The sequence below is a fragment of the Leptosomus discolor genome, chromosome 1 (assembly GCF_034619465.1).
Source record: "Leptosomus discolor isolate bLepDis1 chromosome 1, bLepDis1.hap2, whole genome shotgun sequence".
NCBI lineage: Eukaryota > Metazoa > Chordata > Aves > Leptosomiformes > Leptosomidae > Leptosomus > Leptosomus discolor.
In genome coordinates, this window is record NC_141391.1 from 34,265,883 (window position 1) to 34,285,166 (window position 19,284).

The following is a 19,284-nucleotide window of genomic DNA, read 5'->3' on the forward strand; positions in this document are numbered from 1 at the left end:
AAAAGTGATCTGTAAAAGGGGATGGATAGTGAGGTGACAAAGTTTGCTAGTTGTATGAAGTTATTTGGGAAAACAGAAAGGGAAATCCAAGCTGCAAGAAGCTGGAGAAGGACCTGGAGAAGGACCATAAATGGTGACTGGGAAATAAAATGGCAGATGGTATTCAGTGCTATTAAATGTAAAGTGCTGCAGATGGAAGAAAACAATTCTGATTTTAAATACACAGGGAGAAAGTCTCAGCTATCTGTTACTGCTCACTCTTAGCTGTATAGTAGTGCTCAACAAAGAAATCTTGTAATTATGTTGTATGGTTCTTGAACACTTAGTGCCCACCAGCTGTCAAAAAAGCTAATTGAATGTTAGAAACCATTAGCAAAAGAACAGAGAATAAAGCAGAAAGCATCAGAATGTTTCTGTAAACATCCAGTGCATTCGCATCAGGAGTAATGTGTGCAACTTTGGTCCCCCATCTCACAAAAGTTCTTCTAGAGCTGAAAAAGAAGAGAGGGTGACAAAGATTACAAAGGGTATGGAAGTGTCCCCATACAAGAAATGGCTAAATAGGCAAGAACTGCTCAGCTCGGAGGAGATAAAAATCAGGGAGCTGATAAAATCTTGAGTAAAATGGAAATGGTGACCAGGCGACAGTTGTTCATTCTGTTCTACTACAGTCCTCGTTATGAACAATGAATTATTTTACATTTACACAACAGAGGACAGTGGCTTAGAAGGTGATGACACTGAAAAAGGTGTAGTGCAGTGGGAGATAACCAGCTGTCCTTATTTCCAGTGCGGTTCTGTGGCTGAGAACCCAGATGTGACCCTCAGGTGCACGGTAAAGGAATAACATGTAGAAGTAGACAGCCAGCCAGCCCACTGTGCAGAATTAGTAAGATCATTAAGAACTGTCTTCTATTCTGGGATTTTAAAGTCTGTGTTTCAATACCTTTCAAATCCCTCTAAAATCTATTACAGATTATTCTATTTTGCTTGGCAATGGTTGCTATTGGCCAGTGTTTTGCCCCACACATAGATGAAAGCCTGTATTTAGCTGAGCAAATAGCTCAAAATGCAGTTAGTTGTAACAGTAAATGTGCCTCTCTAACAACCACTTACCATTTATAAGAATACTTACACAAAAAATACGTGAGTTATTAGATGTGGACATTGCCACTCTTTGATGACGGTAAGACAGGAGTAGTAGTGTTATCCTTATCCTATCTATGAGTCAAGAGAGCTGTAAGGACAAGTTTATACTTAAAATAACAGTGATGAGGAAGATGCTGGAAATTTTAGTGACACACCAAGGAAGAAAGTTGTCATCAGCTTCTACATCTGTTCAACTTCAGTTGCTTCTAGAGTAACTCTCCTCCATTTAAGGGCTCCTTCCACTCGATAAAGAACTTGCAGGGGGGCAGGGGGCAGTAACAGGCCCTTGATTCAAGGCTGGCCATATTCAGCATGAACTCTGTCATCTTCAGAGCTGCTTTTGCCCAAGGCAAGAAGAGTATTTTTCTTCCTGCATGTCTCTCTGTGCTACCTCATTGGGATTTGATTCATTCAAAGCATAATATCTACAAGAGTAGACCAGAGGTGACGAGGACAGCAAATGAGATGTGGCCTTATGTTTCACTGGCCACTGGAGTCATCCCCCAAAATGACCACAGAGGCATTTATTAACTAGTCATGTCTGAACCATATTTTTAACATGATCCAATCATTAGGCTCTTTTTAACCTACATTACAAGGTCCTCTCAGAAGAGAAATCTCCCATGCATGTGCTGATGGACTCTGTCATTCCTTTGATAAAAATAAGTAGCATTTCTGAAATCTCCTGCTTGAAAATACACATGGTTTTGGTGCATAATCTGGTATGGCAGTTGCTACACCTGCGTGAATGCGATCGCTAACCAGAGCTCATGCCAGTTCCTCAGTTTCTGATGAATATAATTAGGTCTTCAGAGAGTAAGAGAGCCAGTGATTGTTTTAAAATATAACTGACTCCAATCCTAACATTTCTCAAGATGCTGCTAATTTTTCTCAGGACAAAGCTGAAGTTTTGGTATGTCTGCAAAAATAGCATATATTTCTCATTTCTAAAAGAGAAACAGTTTGAAAAAAAGATAAAAGAGCACACCACTGTGTAGTGTGCAATGAGAAATCTGCAGTTTACCACTTTTTTCTTTCTCTTTTTTATTCTCCTCTTGCCTGGTTTTATAAAAATAGACTTTTTTGGCCTTCGGATACGCCTGCTGTTATCTGTTCCTGTTGTAGCCCCACCTACAAGGGTCACAACAACATGTGCTGCAAATTTGAGGGGTTTCTTGTGCAACATGTGTTGAACCTGGAGGACTGTCGGGCTTGTTGAGCAAAGCATTCAAAGGGGTTTTACATATAGCAAAATCCCCTTCTGCTATGTAACTGCAATGCAAACTTTGGAAACCAATTCTTGGCCTTTGCTCAAGATCACTTCCGTGCTGGTGCTTAGTTTAGTTCTCTGCTGAAGAAGTTTGTGAATTAATCAGATGTGCTTTTCCTTGTTTGTTTTATCCTACCAGCTGATCTCTCCCCACGTGTGGTACCCCTTGGTATCACTGATGACGTTGATTGTCTGTTTGGTCTTTACATCTCTGAACGAAGATAGAGAATACTTTCTCCTTGCCTTCTTATACAGAAGAGCTAAGTGTTGGGGATGTGGCTGTACCAAGCAGGTAGTGAAGGTGTCCATCATAAGAAGTCAGACAAGTGCCAGCAGGTATTTGTCAGCTTTTTATGCCTGCATGGGACAACCTGTCTGCTTCCACTTCCCATAAGTGCAGGCAGTGAATCGTTCCTTGTCAAATGGGAAATGGGAGTCTCATCCCACAGTCGGGAAATCCATTTAAATTAACAGCAATGTTTCAAAGTCCTCCTCCAATGTCATCTCATCCACGCTTCCTCTGGAGTGCTTTATTAAAGAAAAGAGTGGGAGTGACTGAGATAATACAAGCCCCATTTCAGTCTTATCCTAAAAACAGAGGTTAAATATGTTCCTACAAATGTCCCTTGGCCCCTTTAAATGTGTGGATGCATCACTTATAGTTATAATAAGCAAGTTATTTTGCAGAATTAAAGTTCTTACATCTTTTGTACATCTCATTTTAGGTGCCAATTACTTGAAAATGTACAGAAGGGCAGTTTGTTCTTTGTTTTATCTGAGGTAGTATTGTGTCTGTCCCACAAACCATACGGTTTCATATCATCCTTAATTACCATCATTTGCACACATGATGGCAGATTTAGGAGGCATGTCCAGTAAATTATCCAACAGCAATTTTATGAAGCCTTTGAAATATTGTAAGTGGCTCAATAAATGGCATGTTATGTAACTGGTAGGAAAAGCCCGAATTGTTATTTATAGCTATATTAAAGGGATATTGCAGATTTTATATGCCCATTTCAGCATTCCCTGTTTGTAAAATTTACTATGGAGGCAGCACTGTTAATTCAGGAAAAGAAGAAATGTTCCACATGCTTGGCAGAATAGGTTTTTTTAAATAATAAACAAAAGGTTTGAAATAATTTCAGAAAAAAAAAAAAGAATGTTCAGTGTTTTCCAAAGAAGAGATGAATTTATAAAGATCTAGCCCTCCGGCAGAGGCCCATCTAATTCACACTGCCTTTTACATTCAGCATGCGTCTTCTTTCAGCTTTTTAAACGCCTTCAGAAATTGGCACGGCAGCTGCAGAAGACAAAGTCTTGCATTTTACCCATTTTAGGCCAGAGCAACCATCCATTCATGTGACAGTGGAATAGGGATTGTTTTAACCTGTAAGGAAAGAAACCAACAAAATGATGCTATTTTGAGGGACGTGTTTACATGTTGTGCACTCACAGCTCTGAATAAAGCAGTTCTTGTCTCAGTGTACCTGAGGCTATTGGAAAATGAGCCACTGTGTGCCACAATAATATATTAATTCAATTAGGCCTGCACTATAGCAAACATGTATTTTGCTGCTGGGTTTGTCCTAAGAGCCTATGCTTGAAATCTATTTTGTAAAACAAAACAGAAGTCAGTTCTGAGTAAGATCATATCACAGCTCTTCTCTCACTTGTAACTCCATCCACAGAAATTCTCCTAGGGAATTTGTGAGAAAAATGCCTCAGATCCTTCCTTCTCAGAGGCCCTTTTTCTGTGCTCGTCTTTAGGTACTGCAAAGGAAGGAAACTGGTTTTGGCAAAGTGTGCATGTGCCTGCATGTGTTAGGGTTCCCAGTTGGCCAGGTCTGTGGAGCTGTCTGCACCTTTTCTTTAAAATGAGCGCACCAAGATAACATCGAATCACTAAGGGTTCATTTTACTCAAACACAAATCAGGAGGAGGTAATAATTTACTGAAATAAAACCTGGGTGAGAGATTTAAGGCCTCCTCCTTTGCCCTTGCAGAGTGGGCTGCTTCACTCAAGTTTTACTCCTGTCCCAAACTCTGTATTCCTACGTTGTGGCAGACTCCGTGCATTCCCCTGGGCAAACATCTCCCTTCTGTCACCTCTAAAGCTTGGCTGTGAGCCTGCTGCCATCCCTCCCTCCCAGGGACGGTCTTCCAGGCTGCAGTCCTGTGTTAACTTAAGACAATCCAAGTCAGTGCTGCTGCGTTGTCGGCCCCTCCTTCACTGGGGCACAAGTACTTATCCAACCTCACAGTTTGGCGAGCTAAGCTGCCCAAAAGCCACCTCACGCTTGTTAGGTTTTGGCTGCTCCCGATCCTTATCTTGACTTCCAGGGGGAACAGAGGACTGTGAGGACCAGAACACAAGGGCTGGTGACCACAGCACTTCTCTTCCACAGCATGGCAGGATTTCACCCTGCTTTTTGGGAGGCCCTACTTGACCCAGAATGCAGCAGCCGGGACAAAGCAAACAGCCACTTCCTCCATGCTGCCTCACAATGCTTTTTTAAATCACAAATAGCATAGTAAACTGTCAGCAAAGACACAAGGAAACAGATAACATCTGTAAATGTAAGTATACATACTCAGGCACAAGCATGGGCACACAGAGAGAATAATAAACAGCTAGCAGAGGAGGGAGCAGACAGGACATGGTGTTCCCAGGTGAACGCCTTTACGTGCCTGCGATAGTTTGCTTAGATCATTTCAGCCTCACCTTGCCCATACCCAGGTTGTACGTTCCCACCTTGTGCAAGAATGTGCAGGGGGCCGAACCGTAGGGTCAACCTCAGGTGTTTCATCTAGGAGCTACAGCGGTTCCTTTTACATAGTCACCCTGAGTTTAAACCGAACCTTTTTGAGATTAAACATCGGTCTGTTAGTAGTATGTGCCAAGAACCAAAATGATATTCCCAGATACCAAAGTTTGGCCCATTCCCAGGAGCTCAGTATGGCAGAGCTGATACCAGGACACCCGGTGGGAGACGTCTGGGAAAGGCTGGGAAGGAGCTCATTACAAAGGAATCACCCTTCTTTTTTACACAGGAGAATGGCAGCATTTTGCTTTATGTAATTAGGTTGTTGATTTAAAAGTGATACCAAATACAAAACTGCTCAGCAAAGGATGTGCAGGGTTTCATAATTAAGAGCCTACCCTGAAGATCTGTGGACATTTCTGACATTACATAAGAATCGCATTAGCCTGTATATTTTCTGCTCCATTAAACCACTGCTTTATTTAGTTCCTCTGATTTGAATAATCCCTAGTTTTTAAAACAGTATGCATGCACACTCTCTTTGTGTGTGGTTCACATTCTGGATTTTTTCTTGTATTAATTCATAAGTATGCTGGATGTAACCTCAAAATTTGTTTATTTTCATTTTCTCCAGGAAAGGTAACAGTTTGAGGAAGACAGAAACACCAGCTAAATATTCGTCAGGAAAGAGAGAGTCTGAGGCATTATTGGTGATAAGAAATAGGTTTTGAAGAGAAAGCGTGTGTCAGACTGGAAGCTTTACACAAGCCTGGGTAGCAAATACTAGAAATGGAAGAGCTCATGAGAACAGGAATGGGAAAAGCCAACAGAGCAGAAAGAAATGGGATTCTGTGGGGACTAGGTTATGTAAAGATTTCCTAGGGGAAGGAAGTCTGGGTTATGTGAGGCTGTCATAAAATGGTCTGACCTTGGGTGAAATAATCTATAGTATGTGGCATGTTTGCTGTTTTGCAGAGGGAGGTGTCACCTTTAAAAGTGTTGTTCCAGCTGCTGTAGCTTTCTTTTACTCTTGATATATTTTTAAGGCAATTAGTGATAAGGAAACAAATAAAAAGAGCTTGTCCATAAACAATACTATTTCTCCAGTCTCCTGGACCTGACTTATACCAAATAGTGGTCTTCAACAGGAAAGAAAAGACAGAAAAACTTTGAGGAATAGACCTCCCTTTTACCAAATGATTATGTGGGAATTCAGATGGTGAACCCAGCAGGGACCTGTAGGCAGTACTTGAATAAAAGATAACAGAAAGGCAAAATATTGCACAAGGGCCCCCTGTCAACTACAGGCAGGTCTGTGCCAGCTAGTTGGGGTAAATACAGGCATGTTCATGTTGAGGAATTGCCAGCTCAGGTCTCTCCGGGCTAAGGATCTATGCACTGTGCTCTATTACTTGGTGTAGACAGCTCTTAAATCCGCTTTAGTCCTGCTCATGAATTCTCCCTGGGATGACTGCCACATCCACAACACAAAGGGCAGGTCAGGACCTTGCCATAACTCAGCTTGTCTTGGTTTTCATGTAACAACAATAAAACTCTCACATAAAACAAAAGCCTTCCCAATATTACATTATTTGTTCAACAAGATATTTGAACTGTTACAGCTCTACATGCCATTTTTGCAGCATCTTTCACAGGAGAATGATGTGCACACCATCTCCTTTGAAAACATACAGAGACTCTTAGAATTCCCTTCTCTACATACTTTTCAGCAATGACTTTGATCTGTTATGCACAAAAATAAGGAGTGCTGATTTTCAAAAAAGAAGGCTCTTGTAATACTTGTTTTTTTCAGAGCAGAATGAGGTCACAAAAAAGATCCATCAAACATGGGAGCTACTCTCAAACAATGCACTTCTTGTTTGTCAGACTCAAGAGGATGAAAACTGCTGCTTTAAAAAAATACACGGACAATGTGAGAGGGCAAGGTCTTGGTCTTATGCATCACCGCTCTGCAATTGGTGGGGTGATGTGAAAAACAGACCATGGAAATAAGTAACTGTTCTTTAATTTCGTTATTTAGCAATTCCTTCCCATGTTTTCGTGTCAGTGAGAAATTGCAAGTAGTTCCTTTAAGCAGCTTGTAAACAGCAGCAAGGAACAGAATTTGGGTTTTCTTGTTGAAAGCAAATTGCCTTTGATCTGTCTCGTGTCATTGTGACCCAAGGGCCATTCATGACTAACAGAGGACTGATGAAGTTTCTTTCTTGCAGTACGATGTTGTTGGACATTCAGGAGATGGCTTCAACATCGCCTTGGTTGGGAGTGACAAAGTTCCCAAGAACAATAAACAAAGATTAGAGATTCTTAAGGTAAATCCTACTGATAAGTGATGCTGGGGTAATTAAGGATTTTATGACTGCAAAGATAAAATTGTAGGTGGGTCACGGAATGCAAAACATAAGGAGAGTAAAATAAAAGACAAGAAAGCAAAATCTGTGTATTTGCATAAAATTGAAACAAGACCTTTCAGAGACATGGCAGAAAGCAAATTATGCCAAAATAGTAGAAGCTAGATCTGCCTTTTTCTGGACTGCTGTGTCACAAATGTGTCACTTGAACTACCTCTCAAAGGATATAGGAAGTTCCAAGCATTATACAGTGATATAGGTAGCTCTACCTAAATCATGTGGTGATATTATTAGTGCATAGGTGACTAATTAAAACTGTAGTGGGATCCTGGGTCAGTGATTTAGCCTGCTCCCTTCAAGAAGTTATGAGACACAGTAGCAGTGGGAAAATGTGTCAATGCTAGGCTGAAAATGTGTGAATCACAATTGCAAAGCGAGTATGTTCACCAAGATTTTGCTGTAACAGGATGAAGAAAAAATGAGTATATTTTAGGATTTACCTGGTTGGCAGCTTGATAGGTTAGAACTGTGTATTTGAGCTTCTTTCAAAAAGTATTTTTAAAAGATTGGCAGCTACTTGGGTTAGAAAGACTGGGTTTTCTAGTGTCTAAAATTCCTTGCCTTCTGCATAGGAAAGAGCTTCATCAATGAAAACAGTATTTGTTTCGTAAAAGCTCAAACAAAATGCTTCAACATTTTTAAGCCTTGGTGCCACTGTCAGGAGTCAGATAGTTGATAATAACTGTGACACTAATAGGGTTTGGAAGGCTAGTACAAATTATAAACAGGCAGCAGCTGGTCACAGTGTTAGGAAGCTAAGCCCCGTTTTCTTCCTTAAATACATAGGAATGCAGCTACTCAAACTGCAGCTGATCCGACTATTTTACCTTCCCTAAGGCCCAGTCTAATTACATCCATGTGTGGGTGTTGATTGTTTGACCCACTGTGTTTTTAAGAAGTGATCCCTGTCTTAAAATATGATTATGTACAAAAAGCTGCGTCTTCTGTAGTATCTGGGGCACTATCCACATTTCTGAAGCATCTCTTAATATAGTATAACTGAATATTTACTCCCTCTTGTGCCAGCTGAAATGAATGTTTATTCCTAAAGTCATCTTACATATTTCCGCTTGGTTATGCCGTGCACACAGATCATGCATGCCCATGCTCAGTTCTGCATGAGTGGAGACCATACCTTGGAAGGGACAGAGCATGCCATTCGTGAAATCGCCAAGGAAGAGGCTGACGAGTATTTTGTTATCGTCTTGAGTGATGCAAATCTCGAGCGATATGGTATTCAGCCATCAAGGTTTGCCCAGGTCTTGACCACCAATCCTCAAGTCAATGCTTTTGCCATATTTATAGGATCCTTAGGAGACCAGGCAGATAGGTAAGTGTATTTTTTCATGCATAACATAACTTCATTTCCGTTAATCATAAGTCTAAACTATGCTTTTATTGCAGTGAAGTTAGGAATAGTTGCCCATGCTGGTGTTCTGCAGTGAGGTTTTGATCATAGTAGCATAAAATCATATAGTGGTTTGAGTTGGAAGGGACTTTTAAGGACCACCTAGTCCAAACCCCCTGCCGTGGTTAGGGACATCTTTCACTAGATCAAGTTGCTCAAAGACCCGTCTGACCTGGCATTGAACACTTCCAGGGATGGGGCATTCACAGCTTCTCTGGGCAACCTGTTCCAGTGCCTTGCCATCCTCATCGTAAAAAATTTCTTCTTATGTCTGATCTCAACCTACTCTCTTTTGGTTTAAAACCATTGCCCCTTGTCCTGTCACTACAGGTCTCTGTCCTTCTCATGAGCTCCCTTTGTATATTGAAAGGCCTCAATAAGGTCTGCCTGGGCCTTTCTCTTCTCCAGGCTGAACAACCCCAAGTCTCTCAGCCTTTCTTCATAGGAGAGGTGTTACATCCCTCTGACCATCTTTGTGGCCTCCTTTGGACTGTCTCCCACAGCTCCATGTCCTTCTTACGCTGGGGACCTCAGAGCTGAAAACTCAGGTGGGGTCTCACCAGAGCAGAGTAGAGGGGGAGAATCACCTCCTTCAGCCTGCTCTTCATGCTTCTTTCGATGCAGCCCAGGATACAGTTGGCCTTCTAGGCTGTGAGCGCACATTGCCAATTCATGTCCAATTTTTCATCTGTCATTCTCTCTTTTTTTTTAATCTACTAGTGAGAAGCAGGTGCTTCTGACTTGTGTTAGGGAAGAGACTGGTTCATGGGTCCTTGCAGACATCCCTTATAGCCAGCTAGTTCAGAGCATTCTGCGCATCCAAAGGGAGGACCTGAAGCCATCCTCCCACTGGAGGATGCGCACTATCCCCATATGTATTATCACGACAGAATCATGACAGAGACATGGTGGCTTTGCCATTGCCCAGTATGCATGTGGGCCTAAGAATATGTGTGGGCCTAAGAAAAGAGATTAAAGCAAGAGAAGCTGGAGCTTCATGGTCTTCAAAACAGCCAAAAGTTTGACTCAGATACTCCCCTTATGTTAGAGACATAAATTGTTCGGAGAGTCTGAGCCAGTATGCCTGTTTTTAGTGCTACTACGTAATTTCACTTTAAATTGTTTGGACACAGGGAAAAAGAAGGAAATTCTGTCCCCAGTGTCCCTCGGTTCCACATCCACTGAGGACCAGTACATGCAGCAAAAAGCTGGTGTAGCCACAAGTACCAACAGTGCCTGTTCTGCTTCTGTTCGAGTCTTCAACTAGAGCAGAATGAGAGAGAGCCCAAAGGGAATTGGCCCTCGGTTTGGCTTTAGTCAGAAAAGGGTTGAAAGATACAGCTGCACAGCCACCATTAGACGTGTCTGCAGGTCTGTACATCAGAGCTGCATTATGCATGAAAAGAGAATCTATTCTGAAAGATTATAATTACAGAAAGTCCTTTTACTTCTGCTAGGAATAAAAAAAAAAAAATCACTGACCATATCCTGCTGTGTAAGGGGAGACCTTATAATTGCCTAGTTCACTGGGTATGGAAAATGCACACAATGCTGTCACTGAAATGTGTTTCTATGTACATGGAAGTGCAGAATTAGACAAAGCCTTCCTGTAGCTGCTGTGGGGGAAGGAGAAGGGAATTCTCTGTTGCAGCTTTTCTAAAAACTCACTTTAGACTTAGCCGTTGGAGAATGGTGTGGAGCACAAACTCCTTTAAAAAGCAGTGAAAAACTAAATTCCAAGCCTGCTGACTGGGCATGTGGGAGATGGGGTTTGTAACATGCATCTTGTTTAGCTTGTTTAAGGGGGAGTTAATCTGTGAATAAAAATGTGTCAGGATAACACTGGCAGAAAAATGTCTTTCCATCTAATCTGCTGCAATCTCAGAGAGGAAATACAAAGAACACATTTAGAATCACTGGAGGTGTTGAACTGAAAGAGCTGTGGGTTCATGGTAATCTATTTAGAGTAAGTAAATATCTTCATTTCCAGTGTAAATCTCTAGCTGCCCTCAGAAAACCAGTTGTAATAATACCTTGTGAAGTCACTGGTACTTTGATCAAAAATGAAGTTATTGCATGTCAGAAAGAGGATGTGAATAGAAATCTCTAGAAACAGTCTTGATTATCTTGCTGAAAGGACCTCTGTGACTTAGCTGCTCTCAGTGTTTCCTCCCACTGCTGCTTTCCCAAGCCTTTAATTGCATGGTGACAGCAAGATGAACAGCATGGATTGGGATGATACTCAGAAGGAAAAACATCCCTTCTTAAGGAACCCTGGCTTGTGGTAGGGAAGATAATTTGAAATTATGATTGTCTCTTGTCCCTCATTCTGCTCCTCAGGCTGCAGAGGACGCTACCAGCAGGTCGGTCTTTTATTGCCATGGATACCAAAGAGATCCCCCAGATTTTGCAGCAGATCTTCACATCTACCATGTTGTCAAGTGCCTAAGCATCACTGATGTCACGGTGCCTGAATTTAAAGAAGAAACCAACTCCCGCTGGAGATATGAATCCTAAAGCTGAGGATAAACACAGTTATTAATAAAATACCTACTGTTCTCTGATCAGCAAACCAACCCAAATATGCACAACAGCCAGATTGTAAAATTTCACCCAAAATCTCTCAACCAACAGCGCATTCAAAGAATTGCAGCAGGACGGAGGTAAATCGCAGGATGGCAGCAGAGAGAATGCTTTTACGGAGGGGCAAATAAATAAAGGGCAGTTTGTGATCATTCCCCTGCCTGCCGTGCTGCCAGCACTACGGTATCATCTCACCCTGTTTTATTAAACGCGGTTCACTGGGATTTGGTAACATTATGCAAGGCAGAGCCAGGCAATCTGTTTCAGTGTTTTGTGTGCATATGTTTGAATGGGTAGTTAACTCCGTCTCTGATTTAAACAGGACTGCTCTTGTCAGGCAGGAAACCCTTCCTTCCTCTGCTGTTGCTTTCTCGTTCTGACGGGCATCAGGGCTTCACCGCTGGTTGCTGGGAACAATGGAGCGGTTTGGAAACACTGACCGTCACGTGTAAACATACGTTATCTGATCAGGCACGCTGCTCAGAGTTGTCAGATCTAGAGAAAGTGGCTGTTAAGAAGGAAAACAAAACAAAAATAGAATCTTTCAGTTCTGCCTGTGAAAAGTAAGGGGAAAGGGTCAAAATGGCCTTAAGAACCCAACAGCTAGCGTTTCCAAGGAGGGAGCTACTGCCACGTCTCCTTTGCGTGACCAGTGATGCTGTCCTGCTGCCCTGTTGCCCAGAATCCCTAGGATGGCCTCAGTATGTGGAGGTGCCTTTTCGGTCAAGAGACAAAAAAGCTACTAATGCTTTGCTAGAGCTCCTTCATGATCTGTTTTGCTTGGTTCTTTTGAAGATGAAACTGGAGAAGAGGTCTAGGCATAAGAAAATAAGTTCTTTTTTATTAAGGAAAAGAAAAAAAATCTATTTTTATTTTAAACATTGGAATACTTGATGAATTGAATGTATGATTTAACTAAGCTGGGGTGGCGGGGGTGCATCATCACTGATATTCTGCTGATATTAATTAGAGGGTAACTGAATAGAAAAATGTATTATTTATACATTATATAGTATTATACATTAAATAATTATAAAAATCTGAAGGAGGAATTGCAATACTTCGCTTCTAACATTTCTTTTAATCCCACAGTTGCTCAAACCACACTGTGAGCAGTATATTTGGAGGGGAGGAGGCGAATTCATTTGATCTTGTTAAATAGAACCAGCAGTGTCTTAAAGGGTCCAGTTTCTAGTGGTCATTCTCCATCAGTCCTGCAGCAAAGATCTTTACCAGAGCATCAAAAATGTCCCATATTTAGGGTGTGTTTCGAAGCCTGGCCAGCTTTGAAACTCTTTATGGCAAGAGAGGACGGAAGACGTTTTTCAGGGGCTTGTTAGTATTGTTATGATAACTATGTATGTGAAAACAAAGAGGTTGGAGATGCAATTCCTGTTTGGAGAGAAGGGAGTTGGAAGGAGAAGGTTGTCCTGGCTGGGACAAATGCATGTACACGCACATACACACAGCCACAGCTACCAAGAGGAAGTACGCTTCAAAATATTAATGTCTTGGTTCTGTAAACATATCATCAGATACAAAATGCAATAAAGAATTGGCATCTTAGTAACTCTGTTAGTAAATGTGTTTTTACTTCGAAATCGCTTCAGCACCTCTGCTTTTATTGCTAGCAGTCCTTCAAAAAAGAAGCATTTTATTACAGTTAATTAGCAAATGTACTGTACACTTTCTAGAATACTTGAGTAGATAAACTTTCTCACCTTAGATTTACATACAGTGTAATACTGTTTATTGTAAAAAAATAGCATTATTTAAGGGAAACTCTAAGGTAAATCTGATTTTAAACCTTTTGTTTGATTATCCCTGTAAATTGTATTTCATGTCATACTATTTAAAGTTACTTTTTTGTCATGTTTGGGTTTATTCCTTGTTTCAGGAGTCGTCTATTGTGTTTCAGTTCACGTTTCATGGGCCCACAGGATATGGCCATGTCCAGGGCCAGGCCCAGCCGGGAGGGCAGCTGGAAGAGGGTGGAAGCTGTTCCTGGTAGATTTTGAGAGAAAGGGAGAGGAAATTAATGAAGCTTTTTTTTTTTTTTCCCTCAGAGGGAGGGGGTTTGGGTTTTGCTTTTAACAACGCTTCATTGCAAAGCATATTTGACCTGACAGTGTCTCTCTAAATTGTAAAAATTCAGGGCAAAATTTTCTCCAGGCCGTGCATCTCTCACCTGCTTTAATGCCCATCACTGCTCCAGGGAAATCAAAGCAGCAGCTGTGCTTTTCCCTGTCTCACAAAGACTGACAGTGTTATTTCAGTGCTCAGAAATTCAACAAACACTCTTCTTTCATGTCGCTGGGACTTGCAGAGCTTCTTAATATGCATTTATTTTTAATTAGTAAAAATGCTAAGGTGGGTTTGTTTAACAAGCAGCAGCGCTGGTGGCTTCTCTTGTTGCAATGCAGGCACCAGCGTTGTGTGTGTGACTCGTTCCCTCTGAAAGCATGTTAAGGTATTTTTCGTCTCTTCCCACAGTTTATTAAGGCACTTTTGCACTCTGTTTTTATGAAAAGGCACTGTTTCAGCGAATGAATAGAGCTGCGGGTTGGAGCGGGTCCTGACCTATCGCTAATGCTTTAATAGCATTAGTCACATCAGCAGTGGTGATTTTAACTACCTCTTATAATGCAGATTTTGGTCTAGTTCAGTTTATATATGCAATATGTGTTCATACTCACTAGCCAGTTAGTATCAGTACACAGTCATTTGGGATTATTATTTAACTGTGGTGCAGAAAAGAACACAGAAAGCCCTGGCAGGTGTGATTTCAGTCAGAGCAAGTATGTTCGACATTTAAAGGCAGAAGCAGCCTCCCTAGCTACGTGTAAAAGTGATGGGTCAGCATGAAGTGCAAGGAGAGTTAGGAGGGACTCAGAATCTTTGACTCCAGCAGTCTTTTTTAACCCTGGGTTGGTACTCTGGGTGTTACAGTTAGTGAATTGTAAATACTGATGCCCAAAGTATTTGAGCATTTTGGAATAGCCCAGTGAACTCAAGACCCTCCCGTATGGGTTGAATTAAAATTCTTCCCATGTTTTATGGAACTGTGCTATTAGGGGTATTTTTTCCGAGACAGTTCTTGGTGTAGCTGTGTGATGTGACCATGCTGTTTGCTGGGGATGTTGGTGATCTCTAACTCAAGAATGTGTGATTGTTTACAAGAGCTGGTAGCACAAAATTTCCTTAGGAAAAAATAAACTTGCAAAGCAAACTGTTCAGCTGAAGGATTTCATCTTCTCGGAGACAGGCCTTCCTTACACCAGACCTTTTAATCCTTAAACCCAGAAGAGGTCTGTCTTTATCACCAGTCATGCTCTGATTTGTAAGCAGGCTACTTAAGAAAGTCCTTTTGCAAAATTGCTGTATGAATACAGCTCTGTCAGTGGTTTATTTCTCAGTATGCACGTTGCTGCAGTGTGATGTACAGTATCTATTCTGCCCCAGCAATCCTGAGAAAGGGGAAAACTAAGTTATTCTCTGATATTACAAGTGGTAAAAGGTTATTTGTATTGTTCAGTCTTCTAACAGATTAAAACACCATAGAGTTCACAGTGTCATCAAAATAAACAGGTAATAAATTGCCTAACTCAGAGTGCTTTTGCTTTAGAGAATGTTGTGACTGTGAACAGCATCATCACTGAGTGTTTTCAAGTTAACTACATTTTCTGGGAAATAAGTCTATGTGGGAAGATTTGAGGAAGAGATCCCATATTCTTCAGGGTGAAGGTGGTGGTGGGGTTTTTTCAAAGATTAGGACAGCATTATAAAATTTTAATTAACTCCTTTTCATGACTATCTGTTCTCCAACTTTTGACAGGATAAATAAGCGTATGAAAATCTACTTGAAAAAAACAAACAGATATCCTTAACATTACTCATAGCATCAGTAGTCTGAAGGTCTGGCATGATAGCATGCAGAAAAATTCTGTATCCTCCACGCTACACCTGTATTGTGATCCTATTCAAGAAAAAAACTAATCACAGTAAGTATACTGATAGATGGAAATGTAAAAAAAAAAAAAAAAAAATCTCAGATTTTGGCCCTGGGTTCCCCAGCCATCACGTGCAGTTTTGCTTTGGACAGGCTGAGCTGTACAAAACCAGGTGGGGCTGGAAACTAGACCCTGACTCTGCTTGCCAGGGGCTGGAGATCCCTACCAGCTGGGTGTTATCTGGCACCAGAGCTCCCCCAGTTCCAAAACAACATAAGAGAGCACAAAGGGGAAAAAGGGACAAATTCCTCATTTTCAACCTGGTCAGCTTCCTGTACCAGTCTAGGTTGGGGACTGAGCTGTTAGAGAGTAGCGTAGGGGAAAGGGACCTGGGGGTCCTGGTGGGCAGCAGGATGACCTTGAGCCAGCAATGTGCCCTCGTGGCCTGGGGTGCATTAGAAGGGGTGTGGTCAGTAGGTCGAGAGAGGTTCTCCTCCCCCTCTACTCTGCCCTGGTGAGACCGCCTCTGGAATAGCGAGCCCAGTACTGGGCCCCTCAGTTCAAGAAGGACAGGGAACTGCTTGAAAGAGTCCAGCGCAGAGCCACAAAGATGATTAAGGGGGTGGAACATCTCCCTTATGATGAAGAGCTGAGGGAGCTGGGTCTCCTTAGCTTGGAGATGAGGAGACTGAGGGGTGACCTCATCAATGTTTATAAATACGTAAAGGGCGAGTGTCAGGAGGATGGAGCCAGGCTCTTCTTGGTGATGGCCAATGATAGCACAAGGGGCAACAGGGGCAACGGGTGCAAGCTGGAGCATAGGAGGTTCCACATTAACACAAGGAAAAACTTTTTCACTGTGAGGGTGACAGAGCACTGGAACAGGCTGCCCAGAGAGGTTGTGGAGTCTCCTGCTCTGGAGACATTCAAAAGCCGCCTAGATGCATTCCTGTGTGATCTACTCTAGGTGGTCCTGCTCTGGCAGGGGGGTTGGACTGAATGATCTTTCAAGGTCCCTTCCAACCCCTCACATTCTGTGAGTCTGTGATTCCTGAACTGGCTTGACTTAAGCACCAATGCAAGCATCATCAGGAGAAAGGTGGAAACATGCAGATGAAGGAGCAGGGCTCAGCAATAAACTTACCCACAGTGAAAACCACATCCCAAAGCCAGGAAAGGCTCAGCAGAGGAGGCGTGTTCAGCTCACAGAGCAGGAATGAGATACTGCCAATGAGATGGCCAAGACCTGCAGCGGGGACTGCGCAACACAAACCCATCCTCACACAGGGCGGGTAGGCTCAGAGACAGGTCGCTGCTTCTAAAGTCAGCACCACGTCACAGCCATTGTGGTCCCATTGGCTTCAGCCCTTCGACTCTGTGCTAAAGCATCCTCACCAGTAACAGGCAGAAAATAAACTTCTTTTCCCTACCCCAGGCACGTGTTCACTATGAATTGAGGCTTGTTAACACCATCAGACAAACAGTGGCATAGGAACTGGACTAAACCATGTGTGTTCCCTGAATACTAATTTTGTGACCTTTTTTCCTTTTAAATGCATACAAATTAGTTCCTTCTAGCACAAGCCAAAATTTTAAAGTCCCTGGAACCTCTTATTGAGGGTGGAAATATTCACTGGGCACCTACAAACTAAACACATCTCACAAATATGAAAAAAAAAATCCTTTTTATACCAAGACTTGATATAAAACCCATTCTTAGCAACAGCCTTTTCAGTTCAAAATATTAAATGAGTATTTTATATTAACTTCTCTGGCCAGGCTCTCTTGAGTAAGATGACAATATTACATGCAGACGGTGGTTTGGGAAAAGTCCAAAAATAGCATTACTTGGTTAGGAAAATGTGTTACACGGGAGAGTGGTATGAGGAATGGTGTCCCAGATATTTTTGCTGTCGTCATGACTAAATCATGCTCCATGCCATCTGTACCAACATCTACATTTCAGCTTGGATTGGTTTGACATCCATAAGGTCACCTACTATAGTTTCCAAATCGACAATTATAACTAAGTTTGGGTTTTTTTCTTTTTTAAATAAATATATTTGCGTAGGGACAGGGATGCTCCCCTGCCACGATTTACAGAGAAATGTTGAAGCAAGTAACATGCCTCCCTGTTACCATAGCACTGCACACACTGTCCCCATCCCAAAACTATTTGGTGGCAGCAAAGGAGCAACATTAGCCTCACCTCATCCCCTGCTCCTGCTCAGACGGTGCAGAGAAGGTAGTGCAAGGACAGATTGAGCAGAGGCAAGGACATCCAAGCATCTCCTCTGGCTCGTGAACCTCACGCTCCTCCATCTGAGCCGGTGACCCCACCAGCTGCTCCTCTCCTGCCCCTTATTCCCCCCCAAGCTGGGGGTTGTGTCTGCCAGGGACTCTGCCAGCCTAATTCACTGCTTCTGGCTCATGGGAAACCCCAAAGTCCATTTTAATGAGAAGCCTGTGAGCTCTGAATTCAGCAGCAGAAAGTCCAGTGGAAATTTGTTCCACCAAAATGGCTATTGTTTTCCATCCAAATTATTTGCAACTGCTCTGCAGGTGCCTCCCACTCCCTGCTGTCCTCAACCCCCTTGGTGTTTCACCGACCATATGGAGGGTGAACAGGGCCCACTGAAACTCCGTGTTCTTTTTCTCTGCTGTCACAGTAAGGAGAAAGGACTGAGTACCTCACTGCATCCATTTAGCAAGAAGTCACATAATGTGCCCCAAATGAGTAAAATCATACTAGAGATACAGCTGCCATAGTCCTCCTCACTCCCTCAATTTTCTGACATGACTTGCTTTCGATGTGGCACAGTTCCAAAAGAGCAAGCTAGATGCAAGAGGGAAAATAAGACCTTACATTCGTCAATACATATGCTATATGACCCTAGCTTAAGGACCATATTTATGTTTAAGCACAGACTTAATGGTACAACAGCTGAGCATGCAGGAAGCGTGCCTGTAGTGGGGAAGCATGCCAAACTAGCTGTGAGCTGACATCTGAGGGCAGCAATCATATTAGGAAGAGCAAACACTGAAAGAGGTCCCCACCTCGTGGGTCGTGCTTGCTCGGGGCCATGCTGACCTGGTGCACACGGGACTGCAGCACCGCAGCTGCTCCCCGTCGCATCACTGACTTCTCTGGTGTTACCTTCTCATTTGAAGAGGACAGAGATTGTTTCCTGCTCCTGCTAATGTACCTTATGACAAGGAGGAATGCCAATTTGCAATGATTTCACAAATTCACTGCAAAGGTCGTAGCTGAGCACTGAACAGGCATGGGCTGATGAGCTAGTGACATGGGGCTGGTCATTGCAAGTGCAGCAAAGAGAATTTTTTTTAAGCAGTCACCTTAGTCTCCCTTATTTTGCCATTGTTAAGTCACCTCATTCTACCATTTCACTCCAGAAAGTCTCCAAGCCCATGAAATAGCAGGTTTCTCTTTTTCTTATGGTGCATTTAAGACCTTGAAGCTTTCCTCACCTTTAGTGCCAGCTCAGAAAAAAAAAAAAAAAAGAACAAAACACTCATCACTCCCACAGATCACTCCTCTCTCTGCTGCAAATAGTCCCAGCAGATCAAGGAGCCTTTGTAGGGTCTGGTCTTTTGCAGGCAGGACAGGTTGGAAGCAGAAGATCTTAAATACCCAAGATCTGAATTAACACAGCACAAACCTCATGCCGCAACACTAAGGAGCCAAGCCCTGAACTGCAGCATGCATACC

The 19,284-nt window shown here is 42.4% G+C and overlaps 1 protein-coding gene across 1 annotated transcript in view; it reads left to right on the forward strand.

The window, feature by feature from the left end:
* Nucleotides 1-11,470, forward strand: part of VWA8 (von Willebrand factor A domain containing 8) — a 203,720-nt gene extending 192,250 nt beyond the window's left edge. Inside the window, exons 43-45 of the mRNA XM_086481978.1 lie at nt 7,416-7,514; nt 8,705-8,943; nt 11,362-11,470. Coding sequence (XP_086338104.1) covers nt 7,416-7,514; nt 8,705-8,943; nt 11,362-11,470 — 447 coding nt within the window. The remainder of the gene's footprint in view (nt 1-7,415; nt 7,515-8,704; nt 8,944-11,361) is intronic.
* The last annotated feature ends 7,814 nt before the right edge of the window (nt 11,471-19,284 follow it).